Here is a 23,725-nt window from a genome sequence, read left to right as displayed (position 1 = left end):
GTGGGCATGACATGAATCACAGAGGGCACGGATTCTCAGAGTAGTACGTGCAAGGTTCAGGTATATCTGGCTTCGTGAATTCCAGGAAGCCATCAGATGACGATCAGTTTAAGGACAGAAACGCGGCGAGCTTCCGGAGAAAAGGCAACTTGCTGCCTTGACTCTGGTTCCACGTAGCTTTCGAAGCGATCAGGTGTCCTGGCTGTGGGAAACATCGACTTGCCGATAGTCTGGAGCGTGAGGTGTAGGATTGCGTGTTTCCATCAGAATAACCCCGTTGAAGCGATTAAAGGTGGTAAAGGACGACAGAGCTAGGGCGTCGACGTTTGAGAGTCATGATATGTGTACCGCTGCCGCAATGTTCGCGAGCATCAGTTCCACGATATCGGCACCTTGCACAACTGATGATGTCAGTACATTCGGGCAATGGTTCTTGTCGTGGCAGGTCGTGCAAGACACAGCGTAAGAGTCGAATTGAGCAGATTCGCTTTGATAGAGTACAGTTGCACTCGCAGGAAACGCAATGTCTCCGCTTCTTTCCCCTCCGAATGCCTGTCTTCACCTATAATCCCATCGATCGGATTAGAACAGCAATGCATGACACACGAAACACAATCAAGCATCGACGCTTAGCAGAAGCACAACAAAGTGGATGCAGGCCTTTACTGGAGGCTCCTGTCAATCTCCTTCACCTCACGTTCGAGGCTCTCGAGAGCCACCGCCAGCTCCTGACAATCCTTACACTCTTTCGCACAATCGGCGTGAGCAGCGACGGCGGCAGTGCGAGCGGCTTCGCTCTCCATCAGATCTTCGGAGACGGCGTGCAATCTGGCCGCGCATGATTGGTGTTCTTCGTCCACCCTGGAAAGACGGGCGGCCTCCTTCGCATCGACACAGTCTGCGTGAGCAGTGACTGCGCTCTGGCGAGCAGCTTCGCTCTGTGCCCATTGATTGAAGGCAGCTTGCAACTTGGTCGGACACAATTGGTGATCTTTATCGATGGCACGGAGACAAGTGGCCTCCTCTGAATCAGCCAAGGCGTGCGCATAGCGCATGTTGTTGATTTCCTGCTGAAGCTGGCCCACTTCCGTCTCCAGTCTGGATTTGGCGTTGTTGGCCTGCTCGGTCTCATTTTCAAGCTCCATGATCCGGGCCTGAGCAGTCTCTACCGATTTGCTAGACTGCAATTGCTGCGAGTCAAGGCTCTTGATCTTCTCCTGCAGCTCGGTGGAGTGAGGTCTTGTAGGTCGTCCTCTCTTGCACGTCTCATTGTCGAAGCGCCTTCCTCCGATTGCGCCATGTACTGGTCAAGCTGATTCTGGCCCGCGCCAGTTTCCTCAGATGTCGGCATGATGCGCAGAGACAATCTCGATATTGCCTTGAGCTGAACAGTCGTTGGTTGTGGATGTAAGATGTGTGGGAGGCATTAGTAGAGTTCTGCAGCTTCACTTTCACACCTGAATGTTCGGGAGAAGGCGGCTCCAGGCCTTGAACAGCACTGAAGGCCCAAAACTGCACCATATCGTGCGTCGGAGATGTAACAATTGGCGGTCGCCGACGTCGAACTCCTGACTCCGAGATCCGCTTGAATGACCACATCTCAACTATTCTGTCGCCAGTGGACCGCACTTATATTGCTGAAGCTTGACTCTTGGTGACGGAAACGACAACTAAGGACTCTCACCCACACTAGATCAATTCAGATACTTCCCGATGCTATGGACGTGGGTGAAGGACATTCTCCTGGCCGACAGAAGCATGTGCGACAGGCAGCATCGCCCAATCGAGATTTTCACAGGCTAGACAACGTACAGCATTCGCCATCGCGCCCCTAAGTAACTCCGCACTGATCAGCGCAAAGTATGCCCTCTTCGTATACCTAGCGAGTCGAAGCAGTCGAGTCGTCGGCACTTGGGGTATAGCGATTACCAGATGCAGAGAGTGCAAAAGTATAGACATGCGGGCGGCGCGATGCGGTGCTGATCCTTTTGAAGCTGAGTGGCTGGCTTGGTGCCGATCACAAAAACAACGTTCAGCGCGAAGCCCATCATTGGCTTCAGCAAACGAGCCCGCTAATCAATAGTCTAGTGACTTGTTATGCGGTGCCATGACAAGAAGATCAGACGCCTGATTCAGCAATGGTTTGCTTTTCTTCTGGGCAGCCTACGCGCTGGACCTCCTACACGCTGTAGCCGTCGCGAAGTGCGAGATACAAGATGCATAACAGTTCCGGCCTTGCAGCATTGCCTGGAGTAAGGCTGCAGCACTTGCAGGACATATCGCTGCAATCATGGCCAGCCTACTAATGCCCCTGCTTGATGGCCTGGGCAATGTTACCTTTATTAACAACCTCCTTGCCTCGACAGGCGTCCTGCTCTCGATCATCCCTGGTCTGCTACAGAATGGCCCGACGCCGCTGGGACTTCTACCAACACCCATCCTACCCAAGTTCCTAGGTGGCAGCCAGGGCATACCATGGGGCAACCAAACAGCCGGGGGTACGAATGTGTACGAGGTAACGCCAGATACTGGTGTCACGCGATACTACAATTTTAACATCGCTCGTATGACTCTCGCGCCGGATGGGGTTCCCACACCAATGATTGTTGTCAATGGACAATTCCCTGGCCCCATGATCGAAGCGAATTGGGGTGATTGGATTGAAGTAACAGTGACCAACTCCATCGACAACCCTGCTGAGGGCACGGCGATACACTGGCACGGTTTGCTGCAAAAGAAGACACCTTGGTATGATGGTGTGCCTTCAGTGCACATGTGTCCCATTGCTCCAGGAGAGACCTTCGTATACAGATTCCAGGCGGATATATACGGATCGAGCTGGTGGCATGCTCACTACTCTGCACAGTATGCTGGTGGTATCCTAGGACCAATGATCATACACGGGCCCACGGACAACTATCCTACACAAGACTACGTCGATCTGGGACCGATCCTCGTCAGCGACAAGTACAACAAGGACTACTATGAATTGGTTCAGCAGTCAATGAGCAACAACCCTGCTATTGCTGCTCTTGTGACCTCGAGCAACACTTTGATTCAAGGCAGAATGAGCGCCGACTGCTCCAATGCTCCTGCAGGCACTCAATGCACGCCTGGTGCGCCTTTGGCCAAATTTGGCTTCACGAGAGGCAAGACCCATTTGCTACGCTTCATCAATACCGCCGCTGCTGGGTACATGGTCATTAGTCTGGATCAACACGACATTGTCGTATAAGGCTTGATCGCTACGAAGTCGTTGGCGACGACGACCAAGTTCATCACTCTTTTCGTTGGCCAGCGCATCGATGTTCTCGTTACCGCCAATCAGAGAGCTAGTGCATACTGGCTGCGTGTTCGTCAGCCAGTTCTTTGTGCTCTCGCCGCACAGCCATTCGCACTGGCAGCGGTCTACTACGCTGGTGTTGACACGCAGAGAAGGCCAAACTCGCTACCAAATTTTGACTTCGTACAGCCAACCCTCATCGACTGCGGAGATGCTGCTTTGACCAAAACAGAACCGTTCTATCCCATCAAACTTGACCCTCCAGACACCACGGTGACAATCAAGATTACACAAACTGTCAACGCTACTGGTCATACATCTTACCTCATGAACGGGCAGACGTTCCGCGCAAATTACAACTTCCCGCTCCTCAATTTGACGTACAATGGCAACACATCTTATCCCGATAACCCAGAATGGAACGTCTACAACTTTGGTCGCAACGAGACAATCCGGTTCATCTTTGAGAACAACGTGCCGTTTGGGCACCCTATGGTAATCTTGGCATCTGTCAAACTTTGAGGAACGACCTACTGACCACGATACAGCACATCCATGGCCAAAATATGTACATTGTCGACGAAGGCGTGGGCAAGTACAATGGGATCAACGCCGTGCGTCCTAACAATCCAGCAAGGCGTGATATTGCAAGCTTGAAACCAAACGGATATCTGGTAGCTCAGCTCATCAGCAATAACCCCGGAGTGTGGGGGTTCCACTGCCACATCGCATGGTAAGTAAAGCCCTCTCTAGAGATGTAGAAGCTTAAGGTGACTAACCACTTTTGCAGGCACGTCGGTCAAGGACTTTACGTCAATGTCGTACAGAAGCCCGATGAGGTGATGCAGCGTGACGAGATTCCGGGCGTTATTGCGCAGACGTGTGAACGTAAGTATTCTTTTCTCCGTGGTACATGGAGTTCGATTTGAAACTGCCCATGCTGACGTCTACTCTCAAGCTTGGAGGGAGTTTACCGAGAACAACGCCCCGAACCAGATCGATTCTGGACTGAGGAAATACATGAATGTGCGCAAGTTCAAGAACTTTCGATTACTGTGATGGGCAGTGGAGGTGCGATCGGAAGAATGATGAAACGAGTTCATGACTATGAAATCCGCCAGATGTCTCAGGTCTTGGGGGAATATATGCCACCCAGGCACTGGTAACAGTCCCGTTTCCGTGAATTTCTTTCGGATTCTTTTCCAACCGCGCATGCATATCGGATATTTCGCAATCAGCGTGTGGCCAATCGAATGTTGCCGAACATTCTGACTACGCCCACGATTGCTTGCAAAATCTTCCATCCTCACGTTCATACCACTCGTCGCTTCCGACACAGAGTTCGCACCACTGAACGCTCTCGGGATCGTATTTGTGCTTGATGGCCAGGAGGCGGGAATAGTTGTCGCCGTAGAGAGTTTTCTGCCAGTCAGGAACGAAGTCGCCGCGCTATTGAAATACGTTAGCGCTATGCATACCTACCTCATCAGTTGATGTGGAGCTTGCTTACCTCGTTGATGTAAGCCCCAGAGTCTGGAGCAATTGATCTGAGCTGATATGCGGACTGCTCCATTGCAGCCATTGCTTCGTCGACTACTTCGGAAGGTGTGTCATGTGGCCATGACTCACTCACGATGAAGTGGACCGCAGTATCACGCCAGGCGGGGTTCAGCGCATTGTCGACCTTTCGCGATGACCCGGTGGCAGTGCCAGATATGGAACGCCCGGATCTGAATTTGTCCTGTAATACTTCGTTAGCCAGCTCAGTGCGGAGGGTACGGTGCCACCCACTTTCGGCTTGTCCAGGCTGGGACCAATGTTCTCCAAGACTCGAGCGAAGGTCTCAGTATCAGTGAGACTGCTGTCAGGAAGTAGCCTAGCGGCTGTGGTACCGCCGGTGGCCCCACCCACCGGCAGCGTCAAGTTGAACTGATGGAAAACATCGATCCATTTGGGGAACATGACAATGTTGGAATCGACCTGGGCAGTCGAATTTTGCGTCTCAAGCTGTTGCAAGAGAGGCCCGGTGATTTTTTCTACAGCTTCACGCGACATATCGTACCCGAACATGGCGTTGGTCACCACTAAAGGCGGTCCACCCAGCGTCTGATACCCTGACAGCCCCAGGTCTCTTTGTCGTGGAATGTCGGCGAAGAGTTCTGCAGCAACTTTGTACCACTCTGAAGCCGTGGTTCCGTTCTGTGCAGTGAGTGAGAGCGACCACATCGCCGTACTTGGCATGGGATGAGCCTTCACAGTCAGAGATACAACGACACCCCAAGTGCCGGCACCACCACCACCGATGGCCCAAAAGAGATCGGCGTGCTGGTATGCGTTGGCGACGACGATTTCACCACTGGGCGTAACCACAGTGACTTCCAAGAAGCTGTCGGCCCCCATACCATATCCACCAGTCAAGTAGCCATGACCCCCAGCACCAGCCCATCCAACAAGGCCGACTGTCGAATCCGTGCCTCCAACGACAACGGCGTCATGCTCTGCCGCAAACTCGAAGGCTTCCCGATCGAGAATTCCTGCTCCAAAGGTGACAGCCATGGAGGTTGCGTTGGTACTGGAGTTGGCTCCTTGAGGGACGAAGTTCGTATGAAACTCTTTGCCTCTGAAGTAATGCGTCCAGATCGATAGACTTCCTGGGATGGAGCTGCGTCCATGACCAGTGCTCTTCACATTGAGCTTGACAGAATGTCTGCGGGCAAATTCCACCCCAGCCTGGACATCGGAGACGCTAGATGCATTGACAACGAACACCGGGTACGAGTCGCCTCCACATCCTCTCTCGCCGGCGGTGGGATCTCCATGGATACTCGTGCCATTAGGATAGATCGGGTGACAAGCATAGCGCGGAGGTGAGTCAATGGAGATGGGATCATCAGCATGCCAGTAGGAAGATTCCCAATTTTCGAAGACTCGGCTACAGGCTTCTGGGTCATAGTTGCTCTCTTCGGGATAGCAGACGGAGGCCGGAGGTTTACTACGGATGAGACGTCCATTGACTGTTGAGTTCAGCTGAGACCAGGCTTCATCCTTTGGCCAGCATTCGTCGTTGGGAAGCTAAAATCTGATCAGCACATATGTCCTTCGAGCTGGGAAACAGGACATCATACACATTTGCAGACGTCGGCGTTAATCAAGGCAGTGGCGGGATTGAGGAGAGCAGATATTAAAAGGAGGCAGGAGAGTGAGAGATTCATCGTTCCTCAGGTCAAAAGAATGTGTATGAAGGATAAGGTAGCCCTTCATGAGCGACGAACAGCGCCATATGTACATGCTTGCAGCCTGGAGCGGAGCCCGTTTGGCTATACGCGTAAGATGATGAAGCTGCGTAACATACAGGGGAAGAGAATCCGAGACAGCGCCGCCCGACATTGTAGTGGAGTTTGTGGTGATGTGAACGAGTCGAACGCGAGTGTTAATGTGAACTGGGTGGAAAGGGTGCGACTTGACCTTGACGAATACGAATAAGAATACGAATACGGGTACGAGTTCGAAGAGCGGAGCGGACCGCCCGAGGCAGTCTCGTCTTCTCTCCTTCTCACATGCGTGGAATTGATACTATACACGACAGCCTGCGTCTACTACTTGTTCTACACGGCGCCACAAAGCTCTGGTCAAACTCGATCGCACATTGTATACACATGCACACGTACTACGGCAGACAGCTATTGCTTTGAGTCTGAGGCAGGACCCTCCGCACCAGAACGAAGATTCTACCTTCTTCCAAAGGGATTCACTCGACACCAACTTCCATCAGTGACGACGAGATTGCGTGCATACTTCTATAGATGCAGAAACACTCGTCAAGCCTACATCGACTCATCTCACCGATGATAGGGGGATGCATGTCACATTTCCAGCATCAGCTGCACATCTGAGATGTAGCACAGTCTTGTTCAAACACAAATGGACAATGATCGCACGATCCAGCCTGGCATACACTGATAGCAGAACCTAGACTCTCAACAAGACAGTTCGATGGGATTGCGATCGAATAAGCTGCAATTCCAGTCCACCTCCATTTCTGCATCCTTGAAGACAAACGCTCCACTTCCATGGGTGTCCCAAGGAAACAACCAAGTACCTGCGAAGCCTTGTCTACGATCGAGCTGCAGCTCACAAGCTACAGCTTGAGAGCAGATGCATGACTCAGTAATTGACATTGCCCCCTTGATGGGATCACAGCTCTTGCGGACTGTTGCGAGCTGATTTGCGAGCTCAAGCAGCCCCAGATGCTTTGGACACTTACCTCCACTTCACAAAAACATTCGTGCAGAAGGCAGTCAAGCCTATCATGACGAGGACAAGCAAGAGCCTACTCGAACGCATGGGGACAAAGGCAATTTTGGCAATTTTGGCAACCTCACACATGGCGAAGTTCGAGCTGTACCATGTACCTTCGGCGACCTGCACCATGACCTCCAACGCTCCAGAGTCTCTTGCATACAAGGAACTCGTCTTTTGCCTCCAGCTCGAGCCCTTTCTGGATGAAGAGGATATCGAAGTCTGGAATGCGAGATCACCCGCAGCTTCCAGAGTTATCATCCGCTTCATTGGTCTGCCACTCGTTCCTCGCGGATTCGTTGTGACGCGTACAAACGATTGGGCATAGCATGCTTGCATTGAGATTGTGATCATCGTGCTCACATGCGCAGCAAACCTTCATGCAGTCCCTCGCCGTTCCGCAACATCCGGGTGGTCTAAGACTCTTGCTGAAGAGCAACGAGGTCCACATATCAGCAAGATCCCGGACCTGGAGCCACAAGCAACATGCAGTGACTCGTAGGATCAAGCTCAACAACCAGCTTAACTCGCGCCAACGCACTCATGTTGCGCATGCACTGCCCGCACTTTGTACGACATACTCTCACCGGTCGATGCTGATGAGAGTTCCCTCGACATAAGGTCTCCCTCTACCACTTGATCGGTTTTCATACTACTAACAGAATGTCAGAAGCCATGACTGACCATTTTGAGCTCGTCGGAACAGCACTTACATTTGCAGACTTAGGCTCAATAGTTCAGAAGACGGTGCAGCGACATCTTGATGCACTCGAAAGCATCGGCGGTCCTCCGTGGGTTCTCGACTACCAGCCGAAGATAGAAGCTGTTCTCCAGTCTGTCAATGCAACTACAGAAGTGTTGAAATACGCGAGCGCCCAACTCGAACGCGAAACGCTCGGCGGATTTGCAACAACTGCTGTTAGGAAGTCAGCACTGAAAGCATTCAATAGCTGTGATAATGCATTCGAAAGCATTCATCGATATTATTTGCAGCACCCGAGTGAGAACATGCGGCCTTCTTACAGGCTGGACGAATACGACAGACTTCCGCGTTACCTGAAGAGGCTGGACAAAGCAAGGACTTCGCTGCTTCTTATACTTGCGGTACTGCAGCTGAGAAAAGACATGTCAACATCGTATGATGACTATCTTTCTATGAGTTCGGCTGCTGACACATTCTCCAGCAATGAAACGACCATACCTCTCCAGCGTCTCCAGATCGAAAATCTCGTGACGCAGATGAAAGCCATGGATCAAGACATCGACGACAGCTCGTCAGGAGACGGTGAGAGCAACGCTGGGTCCGACAGTAGCTGGGACATTAGAAGCCGCAAATCGACTCCGGAAAGCGCTGCAGACTTCCCAGATCCTCGTACTCCAAGATCGGCCATACCAAATCATCGAGACGGAAGCAGAGACTCCAAGGACCGGTCGCCATCTCGACATCGGCTCTCGTGGGTACCATCAATACCTGGCTCCGAGTCCCGCTGTCCCAGCGCAGAGCGGCCTAGGCGGCGGACTTCTATCACCCCAGTTACTTCACTTGCCGCTCCACCAATTGATCCCTTTCTGCCAATTGCGGACGGCGTGCCTCCATTCATGGCTAAACCAACCTTTGCCAACCTCTTAATGCAAACAGCACACAGTGCCAGTGCTCTTTCAGAGATGCTGGCGACAGAAACCTACGGATGGTACAACTCCAATCGCGTGTACATGAACTCTATCAGATGCGCGCTTGACATACTCAATCAGAATTTCGGTGATCTACTGGTGAGCTATGAGCAAAGTGCGAAGGGAGGAAGTGACGCTCCTCCTCTCCCACTTACGGATCCTTTCCCCATCGTTGATCTTGCCGAACAGGCACCAAAGAAGAGGAGCAAGAAATCTAAAGAGAAGAAGAAAGGTACCAAAAAGGCTCAGAAGGAGTCGAAGTTTACAGAGTGCTGGGACCCACCGGTCGCGAACATGGCTCCTCCTCCCGTACCGATTGAGCTCTTTGCGGATCCCTTCGCAGACCTTCAGAACTTCGCTGGACCTTGCGACGTTGCCGACGTGAAAGTCTCAGAAGAGGTACTGGTACCAAAGCCTCCTCGAAAGAAGAAGACCAAAGTAGCTGCGCTCGATGGACATGCAGCAGATGATAAAATCGAAACAAGTGCCTTGCCGAATCCAAAGTCCTTGGATAATTGCGATTACCCAGGGTCACCTGCTTCAGAAGCGGTCGGTGGTCTTGAAGCGGCTCAACGCGAAGCGCGAGATCCAGCGTCCATTCGAACACAACAGTTTCGAGCGTGGCAAAACATGCAACAGCCAGCTGCCCGTTCAACTGTAGGCCATGCCGACTCTCAGGGTTGGAACGCAGCCAATGTTGATCCCACGGTAGCGCAAACTGATCCTGTTGATGGTAAGAACATGTCAATACCTGTGTTGCACGATCGAAAGTGCTGACAGTCCACACAGATTGGGACACTTTTGCCGTTATCGGTAAGAAGGGAAAGAAAACCCATAAGAAGCCAAAGAAGAGCGCTCTTGCATCAGAGGTCATTACCCAGGCTGGAGTCATAAGACTTGAAGTTGAACCTCCTAGGAACCCCACACGAAAAGATACGAGAGACCTCAAGGACAGTGCGAACGACGGCCTCCTTGAATCCCCACCGCCACCCAGCGAAAAGGACTCAATTGGTGGACTAGCATTCCCATTTCCTCCAACGTCCTATTACATCTCACCCCCGCCCCCACCTCCGCCTCGATCTATCAGCAAGGATTTTGTGCCTGCACAAAAGGAGGAGAAAACAAAGAAGGGACTCAAGAAACATGGCTATCTTCCCGCCACGGCCGAGTCGGTAAAAGACGACGACTGGATCTGGAGTCGAATGCAAACTCAAGCCACCGGAGCGCGAAGGGTCTCGCGGAAACCTGAAGATCCAGTCGACGATCTTTTGCAGCAGTGGACGACAGGTGACGCGATGAGCAGTGGATCTGAAATCTAATGAGTGTGTCACAAACAGTAACGGCCGCGATTTTCCACAGCGCGAGGAAGCATTTAACTTGATACAGGATATCCTAGATCGTCATCCAGATTGCACCGATTGTGGGTCGGAGGTATGTAGCTGGCAAAAGTTCTATGAAGTCAACTTGAAACGTCCTCAGGACTGCGAATCCGCGACATATTTGGTTCGACTGGAGTGACGCAGCCTCTGAAAACCTCATACCCTGCCGACTTCGTCTCATCGCATTCTTTTGTGGCATTGCCATGGACTATCTACAGCCATGGAACTTGAGCTCTGAGCGGACGTCATCTAATCTCTAAGCTCTCCGCGGACTATATCATGCGACCGCGTGGCATTCGTATGTGAAACATGCCTTGTGTTGTATTAGTAAAGCTCAATGCCCATACGAGGGACAGGACAAGCCGATGGTGACACCGACATATCGAAGATAGCGAACTTGTGGAAGAAACCAATTAAGCGAGATGTCGCTAGGCTTAACGGACAAAACATCGTACGGTGAGGTTTCAACAAGCACGACGGGCCGGCAATCTTGTACTTGCTTATACGCGCTTAGCATTGATTGGGGGACCAGTCTCTCAGTGGCCGGACTGCCCCCACGTGGCCTCAAGATCGACAAAGAAACGGGCTGGATGGACTGCACTGCTGGGCATGCCGCTAGTGGTTAGTCGGCTAAGTGAGCAGAGTCGAAGCCATGCGAATCAGCCCATTTGCCTAAGAACTGGGTGGTTCCTCTTCGAGACTGTTTTGAGTATGCAAAAAATAACCTCTACCTCTTTTGGTTGGTTGTTCAGATTGTTACTAACCATACAAGTACACGTACTCGCGTTTTTGGAGGGTCTAGACCTTTCGATCGCGAAAGCCGAAGTTTGTGGCCGCAAGCTATGGCTATTCGAAAGGGAGAACTCCGGCCGACGGCAGTGTTAGTGATACAACTTCACTCGCTGTTGCCTACCTGTGCATTTGCAACTTTGAGACACTGGAGGGGAAGCAGTTCAGTTTACCACGTAGGCTGTCTGCTTACCGCCTGCTTGTAGTTGAACATCGAATGTATGAATCCACTAGCGATCAGCTTTGATGACACTAGGCGGTCGATGAAAGCCACGTGAAAGTCTCGAGATTAATATCAAAGCGATTCCTCGCTTACCTAGTTGCGAGATCCATCAAATGGCGCTGGTCAAATGAGGCAGAGACGTGTGGCACACGGAAATGTTACCGTTTGAACTTGAGCAGGGGATGCCACGGCACACATGCAGCAGCCCATTTGGAGCTCTCATACTCCAGTGCAGGAGGACTGTCACCGAAAGGCAATCTCGTAAATTCTCCAATGAGATGGTCCCATGCTTCCCTCATAGCGAGCAATGATTGAAGATGTTTCACTAAGCCAATAGTACCCTCATGCTAACTATCAATCGACCTCTGCATTCACCCTCATGTAGACACGAGCTACTTGGACCAGGCACATAATACTTTCCATTCCTGGTTCTGGATTGGAGACTTGATAGCCAGAGATCAAATATCTCGGCCAGTATACACGCACCGTATTATGGCTGAAGAGCGATCGATGCGTCGGTCTCTCGTTCATTGCCTGAACTGTGTCGTGCCAGAATGATACACCTCGGAAGCTACATTGGTCGGCCTTGAACCACTAACCGAGCCACAGGATGTGCCAAAGATTCTCCTCGGAGGCTAGCAAGAGACTATACAGGAAGCCATCTTCGTGACCGCTCGCCGCTTGTTTGGTTACTCGCGGCACGATGCGCACAGATGTTGCTGGTTATTCAGATAGCAGAAATGATGAATTGGTGGTGCCATTGACCCTTCCCAATCTAGATCCGATGTTCGTTGAGGACAGACCACGATCTCGAAGCAATACGAATGGCCCAGAGCATTCAGTGGATGCGATGAGGAAATGTTATAAATTCTGGCTGCTCTCCTCTCCATAACCCCCATCACCAGCAAGCAAATCAAGCAGATCAGCATCCTCAGCATCCTAAGCTCACGCTTTCCGCACTCTCAGCCTTCACAATGCAGTTCACCACACTCACCACCCTCGTCTTCGCCGCCACGTGAGTACACCATGGATTTCTACTATCTGCAACCAGGATCCTGACCCTGAAATCCAGAGCGATGGCCAAGATTCACACCTACTGCCGCTGCAATATCGACGGTAAAGACAACCAGGCTCTGGACAAGGACGCCTGCGATGCATGGTCATCGGTCTTCCCAAACAGCTTTTGGGATCCAAAGTTCACTGCTTGCGTTGACTATCACCCGCACGGTACGTCGAAATTCAACTTCACCATTCTTCAGAGCATGATGCGGTGTGGACTACCGAGCTAACACAATGAACAGGCGGCATCGATGGCCAACCAGGGGAAAACCAGTGTATTGTAACTGGTACCAAAGCACCATACAACCTTGTCGCTGGTGCTATTCGCGGTAGTTGCTGGTCTTAAAGGAGAAAATGGGATTTGGAAGTGCGGAGGAGAGAGGCTGTGTGATCTGAGACCCCCTTCAACATATGTTACTCGCACCAGTAGCCAGAATTTCAGCCTGCTCCTTCTAATCATGCTCTCGATGAGGCCAATCTCCGCCTACAAATCATTTCACAGGACTCCTTATACTCTCAAACAACCTCTTAGCAAGTTTTCCCGTATCTGGCGTCTTGGGCTGGGGTGAAGTAGCTTCTTTGCTTCTACTTCTTCTACTTCTCCGCGTCTTCGATGTCTCATTCGCCACTCCAATTTGTACCATCAGATAAATGTCGTTCTCAACTGTGTTTGGAGATAATTGCAAGCAACCAGGTTGACGTTGAGCTTTCCTGGATCTTTTCGATCTTCGAGGAGGCTTGGTGGCTGGTTTCGTGATTTGCTTGGCTGGCTTGTCTTTGACGACAGTTTTCGAAGGTGGTTCGACATCGCGAGTACGTTTACTCTTTCGCAACTTTGGGGTTTGAGCTTGTTGAATCTCGGGCGCGGATCGTTTTGCCGCTGGGCTAGCGATTATCTCTTGTGGAGACTCGCTTGAGCTCGTCTGAGTAACTACAACAACTCCTACGTGCGTTGGTGCAGTTGCCGTAGCATTCGAAATACCAAGGCCGACTGCAGGCTCTGGAGATTGTAGCCGTTTTGAGCGCCGTTTCTCACTCTTGGTGGCTCTGCCGTCTGGAGAGTTTGACTTCTGTTGCAGTACTGGTGGCTCCGCTCCAGTGACAATTTGCTTTACAGCACGTCTCCTTGTTTTTGCTCGTGGTGGAGCTTCCACTGTGGCGGCTCCCTGTGACTCTTCTGTTGCATCAATCTGTTCTGACAATGGCTGCTCGACTTCCACCTCATTGCTGGTAATCTCTGAGGCCTGCTCTGCTCGGGGCGAAGTTTCCTGTGCTGGTTCCGTTTCTGCTTGGGGACTCTGGCGCGCCGCTCTTTTCCTCTTTCCACCCTTCAAAGCGACAAGTACTGCTTCGTCTTCCTCTGCCTCGAGCAATCTTCGGCTCTTCTTGACGATTCCTTCCCTCCCGCGGGTCTGTCGCATCTCCATCATGCTGTGAGATTTGTCAAACGCCCACAGGAAACTAACATCGACCTGTTGCGCTCTCTGCAGTCCAGAACTCATGAGAATATTTCTTTGTTTGTTCGTGCTGCCGGATCCGGAATTGCACGTTTCGGTCGCACGAGCCAACAATGCCATTGTTCTTCAGATAACCTCACACGTTGCGGCACTCTGCTCCACATACCTGAAGTTTGCGGTAATACTGTTGTATGTATATCTTTTGCTTCATATATCGACATTACCTCATCACCTCATTCCTTTTCGTAGACTCATTCCTTGGCATCAACTCAATGTCCCTTCGATCGCCACTTCGCATCCCTCTTCTTAATCTTCCTGCTATTCCCGCCATCACTCGCATCCCCACCTTCTTCCAGTACCTGCTCACAAGCGGGAAGCTCCAGACGATCACCGAAAAGGTCTCCGACCCAGATCAGAACGCCATTGGACCAGCCAAAGCCAAGCTGAACCTCATATTCTCCTCCGCCACCGAATGCGGTGATATCAGTGCTGTTGTATTTCTCGAATATAGCACCGTCGTAGTCGTCCTCTGGATCTACAGACTCCAATTTAGGCAGGTTCGCTGTCGCACCACCAGTAGTGCGCCATGTACAGAAAGCTGAATCAAGGTATCTTTGCGCAATCTCAAAGGCCAGCTCTTGTGTCCTGTTGTAGCTTGGGTCTTCCTCTCCGAAGGTAGCGGGAGTATTTAGAAGGCCGTCAATCAGTATATACGTGAGTGGAGGCCAGACATTGGGCTCATCCCACTGTTCCCCGGTCTCCAAGTTGGTCGCACCGGGAACACCAGAGAAGCGCTCGAGCTCGGTCTCGATCCTTTCGTAAGCTCTCAGAATGGCTGAAGGATTCTGCTTGATCCACGCCGGTGCAGCTCCAGTCCAGTAAGGGTAGAATTGAGCGATGTGTGTAAAGATTTGCTGACCAAGAGGAGCGCCTTGCGTCTCGCTTTGAGCGGCGTTCTCATCAGCTGGAATGTAAATCTGCCGACTGGATGAGGTCAAGTTGTAGTCGAAGTAGCCCCACTGTTCTTGATCCCACAGCACAGCAGTCATGGCGTCACTTCTGTTCGCGGCAACCTCGGCCCAGGCTTCGGCGGCGGATGCGTTGCCAGTCAGGTTGTACAATTCAGACAGAGCTGCTTCGTTGGCGTACAAGATGCTGTTCAGGTCGACTGGCACAATGTTGGCGGTGTTCAAACTGCGCAGAGGGAAATAAACATCATCGATGGCGTCCTGTGGATTGCCAATCCACCTTGACGTGTAATCCCAACCACTCTCAGCACCGCTGGCCAAGTCGCTGTAAAGTTGCGCGATCTGCGATTCATTCAGCTCCGTCGCCGGATAGATGATGCCAGATTCTGCGTAGTACGACGCGTTAGTCGCGGTGTGGTAGTCCTCGATGTAGCTCTCCGGTCGAGGCTGGTTGTTCTCCACAGCGTAGTGATTGAGCTCGTACGTCGTTCCATTGATGTCGACTTCCACTGTTCGGTTCACAACCCAGAACTCGTGTTCCTTCTCCAGCGTTGGTAGAACACGCTCCAGGATCGATGTATCGTTAGTGTACTTCACATATGCCTGCACCATCAGCGTCAAGACGGGAGGCTGGCTGCGGTTCAGGTAGTACTGTCTGGCACCATTTGGCACGAAGCCGAATCGATCGACCTGAAAGTTGTCAGTCCTCGCGCATGCTCTCACCTGTGAGGAGCACTCACCAAATCCACAAAGTTCTCAATGATGTTAAGTGCGATCTCCGTGAAGGAGCCTTGAGTTCTAAGCAGACCGACCAGAATCCAGTACGAGTCCCACTGGCCTCAATGTCAGTTTTGACCCACTATCGAGACCAATGTAGACCTACATAATACGGCTCGCGGAATCTGCCTCCTGCCACCACGAACGTGCGGTTCAGTGGAATGAAGGAGCTCACGCATCCAGTGCAGTTTGCACTCCCGACATACTCTCGGGTCAACTCCGGCCAAATGTCAATGACTTGGTGCAGAAAGTGGCGAATGTCGGGATTGGTCACATTCTCCAGGAATGTCGCATTGGTCGTCAAGTCATCGGGATTCACCTCGCCAAGTTCACTGCCAGCTTCGCCAAAGTACTCTGAGAGGAAGTCGTTCAGTTCAGTGTTGTTTGTCAGCGGCTTGGTGAGATTGTTGAAGGCTGCGATGACCTCCTCCAGTGGGCGAATGGTGGGCAGATCGACATAGGTCTTGCTGTCCTCGAATGCGCCTGCCAGTTGAATCTCTCTCAAGATCTCGCCTTGGCAGTACAGCGGCGATTCGCAAGGTGCAGTGACGGAGCCATTGACATACAATGCAGCAGTCGCAGGCACCAAGGCCGCAATGAATGCTGCAGCCTTCATGGCGTGAAGTGCGAGGTAAAGTCTGGCGTGCTGCCCACTTTCCCCAGATTTCCCCAGATGTTGTGTCCGTGGAAGGAAGTGGGTCGCCGTGGTCGTGGTCGCTTCTCGTGTTTTCCACCAATGCAATCCCGGCCGATCCGGACTTGTCCAAACGCACAGCGAGCGAGAGAGACGATGGGACTATATGCCCTGTCAATGCACTTCTCTTGGAAGCAAACTCGTCTTTTCGCTCTCCGCAGCGCCTCCCACATCATCTTTACCTGATGCGTCTCGCATTGCTCGCCTTGGCCAATGTCATGGTTCGCTCCACGAGGCTCGGCATGCATCCGACGGAACCGTTGCAATCACCGGCCAATCAGCACCTCCATTGTTCATCTTCCATGGCTTCTGACTTGCTTCCATCTCGTGAACGCGAGGGGCCGGTGCGTGCAAAAGCGATGAGAGGTTGGAAGGTGCAACCGTGACGGGAAAACGAGCGCGCCAAGACTTCCGCCCGCGGGAATCAAGACGCGATTCCTCCACATCCCCAGCTTCCTCTAGTTACTCAACTCCCTCCTCCACCACGTCGAAAGAGTCCGCTCAAGATCTAGGGCTAGACAGGATGACCGCCACTTCAGACTACCGGCATCGCTGCTCCACGGGAATTTCCCCACCGGCAAGGCATACCAACTGTCCTTTTCTTTGCCCATGATCATGAGCATGCTTACGCATGCCGACTTACAGTACAGATCCTGTGCACGTGGTGTCCAATAGCAAGCTCCTTCGATATGTTGAGGCCAGAATATCGAAGACCAGCAGCTCAGATTGAAACCGCTGTTTGTACAGGCCATCCAATGGCCAAATCGAGTGTTCCCGCGGATGACACTGCACGCGTTGACCCAACAGGAGCACCTCATTTCTTGTTGCGTGTCGCCCCTGAGGATATCTTTGGCAACAACGCAACGTTAGCTTTCGCCAGATTTGCAACAACTCAAGTGCTAAATGGTCTGGCCTGAGATCAGATTCTCGCCACACCTGCTCAGCCCGACCAGAGCCTCGATCGCTCACGGGCTATCCTCAAGTCGGCTACGTCGGCCAGTACTGTTCAGAGCTTTCACACGCACAACGAAGTCTTGTCTGCCTCAAAGTCAAAATCTGAAAACGGCAGCACTAAGTACAACTTGGCCGAGTACAACCCGGCACAGCTCGTTTTGGCTTTCTACTTTGCGCCATTGCACTTGCGAATCCAACATGGCCGCGAAGCAACTTAAGTGACCCTGCGGATTTGGTCCCATTGGTGTATACATTCCGCGATATGCCAGTCATTCGCCCAGGATCTTGACACTCAATTCAGGGTCTTAAACTCACGCTCCTGAGAAGGGTGACGAGACCGCACTTTGATAAGAACCGACGTCCGAGCATTGCGCAGAGCAAGCTCATCGTACACATTATCCATCATCATGGCAACCGCAGTCGTCACCGAAAACTTCAAGCCACAAGGCAAAGGTCATACCAAGACTCAGTCACGAGTCCAGCTCGAAGGCCTTCGGGATGCATTGGGCACACAAAGCCTCGAGCAGTTGCGTGGCATGATCCGCACTTTGCCCGGACTTGTCAAAGATGACGACAACCTACGACAAGATGTCTTGAATGCAGTCAAGCAATTGCAGGCAGAAATAGAGACGCCATGGGACACGATTCAGAGGATTTTCCTGCTGAATGTAAGTGGTACAGAAAGTGTCTGGGTGAGCCAACACTAACGCAGTCAGCCTTGGTACGGCGTATCAGTCACCATTGGCGTTAATATGGGGCTGTTCCGCACGCTCGTTGACTCTGCTTCGCCTCTCTCCGCTCGAGAAATTGCCACCAAGTGCGAAGCCGATCTCAACTTCACACAGCGCCTGCTACGCTGCTTGAACAGTTTCAATGCTGTGAAGCAGTTCGATACCTATGGCGAGCTGGTGTACGCCCCAACAAACATGACTCGCACGTTCACCACGCCGATGGGCGAGGCGTGCCCACCATTCATCACAGAGTTCTTCCATCCTGCCTGGCTCAAGTTCCCAGCCAAACTTCGTGGCAATGGCTACAAGCCACCACCTTCCGGCACGGAGACCGTGTTCAACGACATTTACAACATGCCGGGGAAGCATGTCTGGGACATCCTCGCCACTACGCCTTACATCGCCGATGGTGGTGTCTTCATGTCACAGTACAACGCTGCACACAAGCACTGGACCGACGTCTATCCTGTCAATCAGCGACTTGTCGAAGGCGCAGACAACGACCCGAACAGTGTCTTTATGGTCGATGTTGGTGGATGGACTGGTTCCGTCGCCATCAGCACTTGCGAGAAGTTCCCGGAAGCGCCGGGCAAATTCATGGTTCTTGACCTCCCTAGTGCCGTTGCATCGGCTTCATCGCTGCCACCTCGTGTGCACCCATGTGCGCACGACTTCTTCAAGCCATATCCTGCCGAGGTGCAGGGAGCGCGATTCTATTTCATGCGCTACATCTCCCACGACTGGAATCAAGATGATCTCGTCGCCATCCTTACCAATATCAGGAATGCCATGAAACCTGGCTATTCCAGGCTTCTCATCAACGACTGGGTCGTCCCGGAAAAGGATCCGCACCCTTTCATGTGTAGTCAAGATTTGACTATGATGCATCTTGCAGGAGGCGAAGAACGATCAGAGGCTCGGTTCCGCGATGCAATTGAGAGAGCAGGTTTGCAATTGTCGAACATATTCAGACCTGGAGATAAGATTAGTGAGAGTGTGGTCGAATGTCGAGTAGCAGGAGAGGAAGGCGTCGATTCTGGTGACAAGACAGGGGTCAACGTGGATGCTCTAGTTTAGCTGACTTCTTATCATAGATTGCAATCGATCATGCTTTGACTATCTCAAGCTTTCGACTGCCCATGTCGGAATATCTCGACTAACTTGAGCTCTCAACACAGGACCTTCGGAAGGAACGTCATCGGCTCGGCCATAAGTCGTTTCCGCAGCTCCTTTGGCGTCGACTTTCTCAGCAGCACCACCGTCTACCTTCACTTTGGAGATGTGCGGCTCCTCTTCCTGGTACACATCGTATTTGTATCTTGAGCCAGTATGATCGTCTCGCAGCTTGGCCTGACCCGCTCCATACACCTTCTCTCGGAGCGCCACAGGCTCAGCATCCGTCTGTCTCTTCTCTGGGTACAGTCCATGACGTCTCAACTCTGGCACCAGCAGCTCCACCACATCCTCAAACGTGCCTGGCGTCGTAACATATCCAACGTTGAAGCCATCCAGGTCGGCTTCCTCCACCCATCGCTCGATCTCATCAGCCACTGTTGCTGCCGAGCCAACAGGTACTGGACCCAAACCTCCGATTGCAGCCTTTTCAGCAATGACCCTCGGCGTCCACTCTGGCACATCTTTGCTCGTCGTGGTGAAGCCCTCCATCAAACTCGTCACCTTATTCGCTTCCTTCGAATCGGCCTCCGTAACTTTCTGATCAATCGGAATTGTCGAGATATCAATTCCCGTCCACCCCGAGAACAACACCAAACCTCCAATCGTGGACGCATGCTGCTTCGCCCTCTCAAATTTCTCCCTCGCTTCCTCATCCGTCCTCCCCAAAATCGGCGTAATCGTCGCAAAAACCTTCACACTCCTCGGGTCCCTCCCTTCCTCCTCCGCCAACTTCCTAATCCTCTCCACCTTCGGCCTCAAAACTTTTGGCGAATGCGAAGAAACAAACACCGCTTCTGCATGCCTCGCCGCAAACTTCGATCCAGCCTCCGACGTTCCGGCCTGAAACAAAAATGGCGTCCGCTGCGGTGACGGATCGGTAATGTGTCTTGTCTCAAGATCATAATATTTCCCATGATGAGAAATATGTCGGATCTTCTCCGGGTCGAAATACGCATCATTCTTCTCATCTGCAAGGATTGCATCTTCGCTCCAAGAACCTTCCCAGAGTTTGTACAAAACTCGGAGGTATTCGTCTGCCTGAGCGTATCGCTCATCATGTTCGATTGGAGAATCAATTCCGATCGCTTTGAACGCAGCTTTCTTCCAACTCGTCACGATATTCCACGCAATACGACCATTTGTCAGATGATCAAGCGTAGAAAACCTCTTAGCGAGCAAGAAGGGAGGTTCGAAAGATGTCGAAGCTGTGATCCCGAATCCTAGATTCTTCGTCACGGCTGCCATGGCGCTGATGGGAATTGTGGGATCGGTCATGGGCCATTGTGCTGCGCGACGGATACAGTCGTCGAGGCTGGAATTGTAGGTATCGTAGCCGCCGTAGGTGTCTGCGAGGAAGAGGGCGTTGATGTCGCCTTTTTCGAGGAGTTGGGCGAGGTTGATCCAGTAGTCTAGACGGCGCTTGGTTGTGCTTTTGTCGGTGGGGTCTTTCCATTGGCCTGGGGAGAGGTGGCCGATTGTGGACATGTCGAAGGCGTTGAGGAGGATGTGCTTTTTGGGTTTGTGGTCGTTGACTGCTGGTTTGGTCTTGGATGATCGCAGCTCGGATTGGAATGCTTGCAACTTGGGACCGGATCTGTTGTTGGATGAGCGAGAGTGCTGAACGCCATCAGTCACCTGAGGCTCTGAGATCCTGGACGAACGTAATTCGGATCGGAATGCTTGCAACTTGGTACCAGAGGTGTTCTTGACTGCGTATGAATGCTGGACGCCATCGGTCACTTGAGGTTCTGGAGATCTCGACGAATGCAATTCGGACTTGAAGGCTTGCCGCTTGGGCCTTATCGCACTGCCAGAATCGATACCGTTCGTCTTTACTTCTGTGCTTTCAGATGCAACTCTGAGTGACCTGAAAGATCGCTCGGCCTCATGAACAGCAAGCCTGGGCCTGGAGCCCAACTCTGATCGTCCCGCCTGTCGCTTTGGTGAGCTCATTTTTCTCGATATTTCTAACCTGTGAACAGTATTCTGACGACTGAAACATCAAGAAGTACAAGTTCACACCTCGTCAATGTGTAGTTGTAGTCCTCACACTAGTGAAGGTCCCTGCGCAGCATATCTTCCCCACTCAAGCGAAGCCGACTGGCCCGACAAGCTCTCACAAGCACGCCATAACTGCAGTTATGAGTTCACCTTGGCACTTGTCCCATCCGAACGAACGCAACTGGCAGACGCCCATCTTATCGCTCCATCCTCAATCGCGTGTCGCCCACGAGGTTGAATGCGCTTGGTCGTCAGCGGACCGACAACCCGAACGAGAACCCACTTCGTTGAGCACATGCAATCAGGATGCAGTTGCGAAATACTCCATCGCTCATCAGTGGCACAAAAATGTTTCAGAAGGACCTCTCTTATCCCTTCGTCAATGATCTCTGGATCAATCGACTACCATCATGACTACCAGTCTTCCAGATGAGATTGCCAAAATACCAGCAAGTCCAGAAGTTCGATCGCTATCATCGAACTTGCCCAACAATGTCTCCGAAGCCGGGAGCAGAGAAGCCTTTCTCGCCACTTTCACGCGCGAAGACGACAAAGCCATTATGCGAAAAGTTGATCAACGGTTCCTCCTCTTGATTGGAATCCTCTACCTTACCAAGAATCTCGACTACCAAAACGCTGCTGCTGTCAAAGTGTTGCAAGTCGGAGAACCACGCAACATTCTTACAGAACTTAACATGACATCCGATCAATACAATTGGGTGCAGAGCATTTACTTCATCGCGTACATCGTCTTTGAAGTGCCGAGTAACCTGATGCTGAAGAAAATGACGCCTCGAGTATGGCAGTCGAGGATTATTCTCAGCTGGGGAATAGTCTTGGCGTGCCACGCTGCGATTCAGAACAAAGACACGTACTATGCTTTGCGTTTCTTGCTTGGAATGATGGAGGCTGGCCTGTTTCCTGGACTGGCTGTTCAACTTTGCTCCTGGTACCGTTCTGATGAAATGGTGAGGATCCTTCACTCATTTTGAGTTTTCCGGTGAATTTTGCTAACGCCGGTTTCTGTACAGGGCAAACCTATTATGTGGATGTTCGGCTGGCAAAACTGTTCAGGTGTCGTGGGCTCTTTGCTCGCGTACGGCATCTCATACATGAACGGCATGTGTGGCATGAGCGCCTGGAGATGGGTCTACCTTCTCGAGGGCATCTACACAATTCTGTTAGCCGGAGTTACCTGGATGGTGCTGCCAGATTATCCCAAGTCACCTCGATCTAGTAAATGGTTGACGTCCCGTGAGCAAGAATACCTCGAGGTCCGGCTCTCCGAGAACGCTCCTTTGATTGAGGAATCTGCTTTCAACAAGGACGAAATGATTGCCGCATTGAAAGATCCGAGAACATACTCTTTCATGCTTAATCAGCTTTTCATCAATCTTGGAGGATACGGCCTGAGTTGGTATTTGCCTACTATTACGACAAATCTTGGCTTCGCTGGACTCCCACGGAACCAGCTACTCAACATACCTCCCGCAGCAGCGTCAGTTCTTGCCATCATCGTAGTGGGACTTCTTCTCGATCGCGCATATCTGACACGTCCGGCCTTCACGCAACCCATGATGGCAGGCTGCGTGGTGTGCTTCGTCCTCTTCTTCACCATCACGAACAGAATCGGCATTTACATCGCATGCGTGCTGGGAACCATGCTCTACTCGGTATTCTTCATCCCCTTCTGGCCTTGGAGATCAAGCACACTCAAAGGTATGACCGGCTCGGCATTCGCATTGGCGTTCCAAAGTTGTGTTGGACAAGTCGGAGGCGTAGTAGGACCACAGCTGTTCCAGTCCAAATGGGCATACAATGGATACAAGACCAGCTTCGCCATCTGTGCCACCGCGATCATTGTCGCCTGGATGTTCAATCTTTGGACGTGGTGGTTGACGAGAAATGTTGAGTGGGATGTACTGCGAGTTCGGCGTCTGCGCATCAAAGCTGAAAAGCAAGGTCAGGTATATGGTGGAGATGATATTGCCATTTTTGAGGAGAGGCAGTTTTACCATGGTCTCCAGAAGGCTGATGGAGCCGAGGTGGGGAAAATGAGCGCTTGAAGTGTGAGTGCGATCTGCCCAAAATACGTTAAGGGTGGAAGTTGATCAGCGAATTCGCGTTGGACAGTCTGCCATCGTCGGATTATTGTTCCCCAAGACGAAAAGTACCTTTACTTCTTTTCAAATCCCTGTTCCAACGCATTAGCGAAATACCTTCCAATGGTACCAGTCAGCATGCTCGGAGAGCACCCGCAGTCA

General features: G+C 51.8%; 11 protein-coding genes across 11 annotated transcripts; 6 read left to right on the top strand and 5 right to left on the bottom strand.

The window, feature by feature from the left end:
* Positions 1 to 662: 662 nt before the first annotated feature.
* On the bottom strand, positions 663 to 1,145 carry RHO25_002999 (uncharacterized protein; the record flags this gene model as incomplete). Its single annotated transcript, XM_065602337.1, has 1 exon — positions 663 to 1,145. The coding sequence occupies one exon, from the start codon at positions 1,143 to 1,145 to the stop codon at positions 663 to 665; it is 483 nt and encodes a 160-aa protein (XP_065458409.1).
* A 1,145-nt stretch (positions 1,146 to 2,290) lies between these two features.
* RHO25_002998 (uncharacterized protein) lies at positions 2,291 to 4,342 on the top strand (the record flags this gene model as incomplete). Its single annotated transcript, XM_023598530.1, has 5 exons — positions 2,291 to 3,229; positions 3,299 to 3,778; positions 3,832 to 4,016; positions 4,074 to 4,171; positions 4,242 to 4,342. 5 exons carry the CDS (start codon positions 2,291 to 2,293, stop codon positions 4,340 to 4,342), a joined length of 1,803 nt encoding a protein of 600 aa, XP_023455334.1.
* Positions 4,343 to 4,555: 213 nt separating this feature from the next.
* On the bottom strand, positions 4,556 to 6,495 carry RHO25_002997 (uncharacterized protein; the record flags this gene model as incomplete). Its single annotated transcript, XM_023598529.2, has 4 exons — positions 4,556 to 4,732; positions 4,794 to 5,024; positions 5,075 to 6,355; positions 6,409 to 6,495. 4 exons carry the CDS (start codon positions 6,493 to 6,495, stop codon positions 4,556 to 4,558), a joined length of 1,776 nt encoding a protein of 591 aa, XP_023455341.1.
* Positions 6,496 to 7,712: 1,217 nt separating this feature from the next.
* Positions 7,713 to 8,084, top strand: RHO25_002996 (uncharacterized protein; the record flags this gene model as incomplete). Its single annotated transcript, XM_065602336.1, has 2 exons — positions 7,713 to 7,854; positions 7,969 to 8,084. 2 exons carry the CDS (start codon positions 7,713 to 7,715, stop codon positions 8,082 to 8,084), a joined length of 258 nt encoding a protein of 85 aa, XP_065458408.1.
* A 173-nt stretch (positions 8,085 to 8,257) lies between these two features.
* On the top strand, positions 8,258 to 10,572 carry RHO25_002995 (uncharacterized protein; the record flags this gene model as incomplete). The annotated part of the gene is made up of 2 exons (XM_023598528.2): positions 8,258 to 9,986; positions 10,043 to 10,572. 2 exons carry the CDS (start codon positions 8,258 to 8,260, stop codon positions 10,570 to 10,572), a joined length of 2,259 nt encoding a protein of 752 aa, XP_023455340.2.
* A 2,046-nt stretch (positions 10,573 to 12,618) lies between these two features.
* Positions 12,619 to 13,049, top strand: RHO25_002994 (uncharacterized protein; the record flags this gene model as incomplete). Its single annotated transcript, XM_023598527.2, has 3 exons — positions 12,619 to 12,659; positions 12,717 to 12,871; positions 12,946 to 13,049. 3 exons carry the CDS (start codon positions 12,619 to 12,621, stop codon positions 13,047 to 13,049), a joined length of 300 nt encoding a protein of 99 aa, XP_023455343.1.
* A 145-nt stretch (positions 13,050 to 13,194) lies between these two features.
* RHO25_002993 (uncharacterized protein) lies at positions 13,195 to 14,133 on the bottom strand (the record flags this gene model as incomplete). Its single annotated transcript, XM_065602335.1, has 1 exon — positions 13,195 to 14,133. One exon carries the CDS (start codon positions 14,131 to 14,133, stop codon positions 13,195 to 13,197), a length of 939 nt encoding a protein of 312 aa, XP_065458407.1.
* A 296-nt stretch (positions 14,134 to 14,429) lies between these two features.
* Positions 14,430 to 16,521, bottom strand: RHO25_002992 (uncharacterized protein; the record flags this gene model as incomplete). The annotated part of the gene is made up of 3 exons (XM_023598526.1): positions 14,430 to 15,818; positions 15,869 to 15,961; positions 16,012 to 16,521. The coding sequence occupies 3 exons, from the start codon at positions 16,519 to 16,521 to the stop codon at positions 14,430 to 14,432; spliced, it is 1,992 nt and encodes a 663-aa protein (XP_023455342.1).
* A 1,439-nt stretch (positions 16,522 to 17,960) lies between these two features.
* On the top strand, positions 17,961 to 19,361 carry RHO25_002991 (uncharacterized protein; the record flags this gene model as incomplete). Its single annotated transcript, XM_023598525.1, has 2 exons — positions 17,961 to 18,221; positions 18,270 to 19,361. The coding sequence occupies 2 exons, from the start codon at positions 17,961 to 17,963 to the stop codon at positions 19,359 to 19,361; spliced, it is 1,353 nt and encodes a 450-aa protein (XP_023455337.1).
* A 39-nt stretch (positions 19,362 to 19,400) lies between these two features.
* Positions 19,401 to 21,413, bottom strand: RHO25_002990 (uncharacterized protein; the record flags this gene model as incomplete). Its single annotated transcript, XM_023598524.1, has 1 exon — positions 19,401 to 21,413. One exon carries the CDS (start codon positions 21,411 to 21,413, stop codon positions 19,401 to 19,403), a length of 2,013 nt encoding a protein of 670 aa, XP_023455336.1.
* Positions 21,414 to 21,871: 458 nt separating this feature from the next.
* Positions 21,872 to 23,527, top strand: RHO25_002989 (uncharacterized protein; the record flags this gene model as incomplete). The annotated part of the gene is made up of 2 exons (XM_023598523.1): positions 21,872 to 22,429; positions 22,493 to 23,527. 2 exons carry the CDS (start codon positions 21,872 to 21,874, stop codon positions 23,525 to 23,527), a joined length of 1,593 nt encoding a protein of 530 aa, XP_023455339.1.
* Between the last annotated feature and the right edge of the window lie 198 nt (positions 23,528 to 23,725).

This window comes from Cercospora beticola, chromosome 2, assembly GCF_033473495.1.
Source record: "Cercospora beticola chromosome 2, complete sequence".
NCBI lineage: Eukaryota > Fungi > Ascomycota > Dothideomycetes > Mycosphaerellales > Mycosphaerellaceae > Cercospora > Cercospora beticola.
This window is presented reverse-complemented; position numbering and strand designations above follow the sequence as displayed.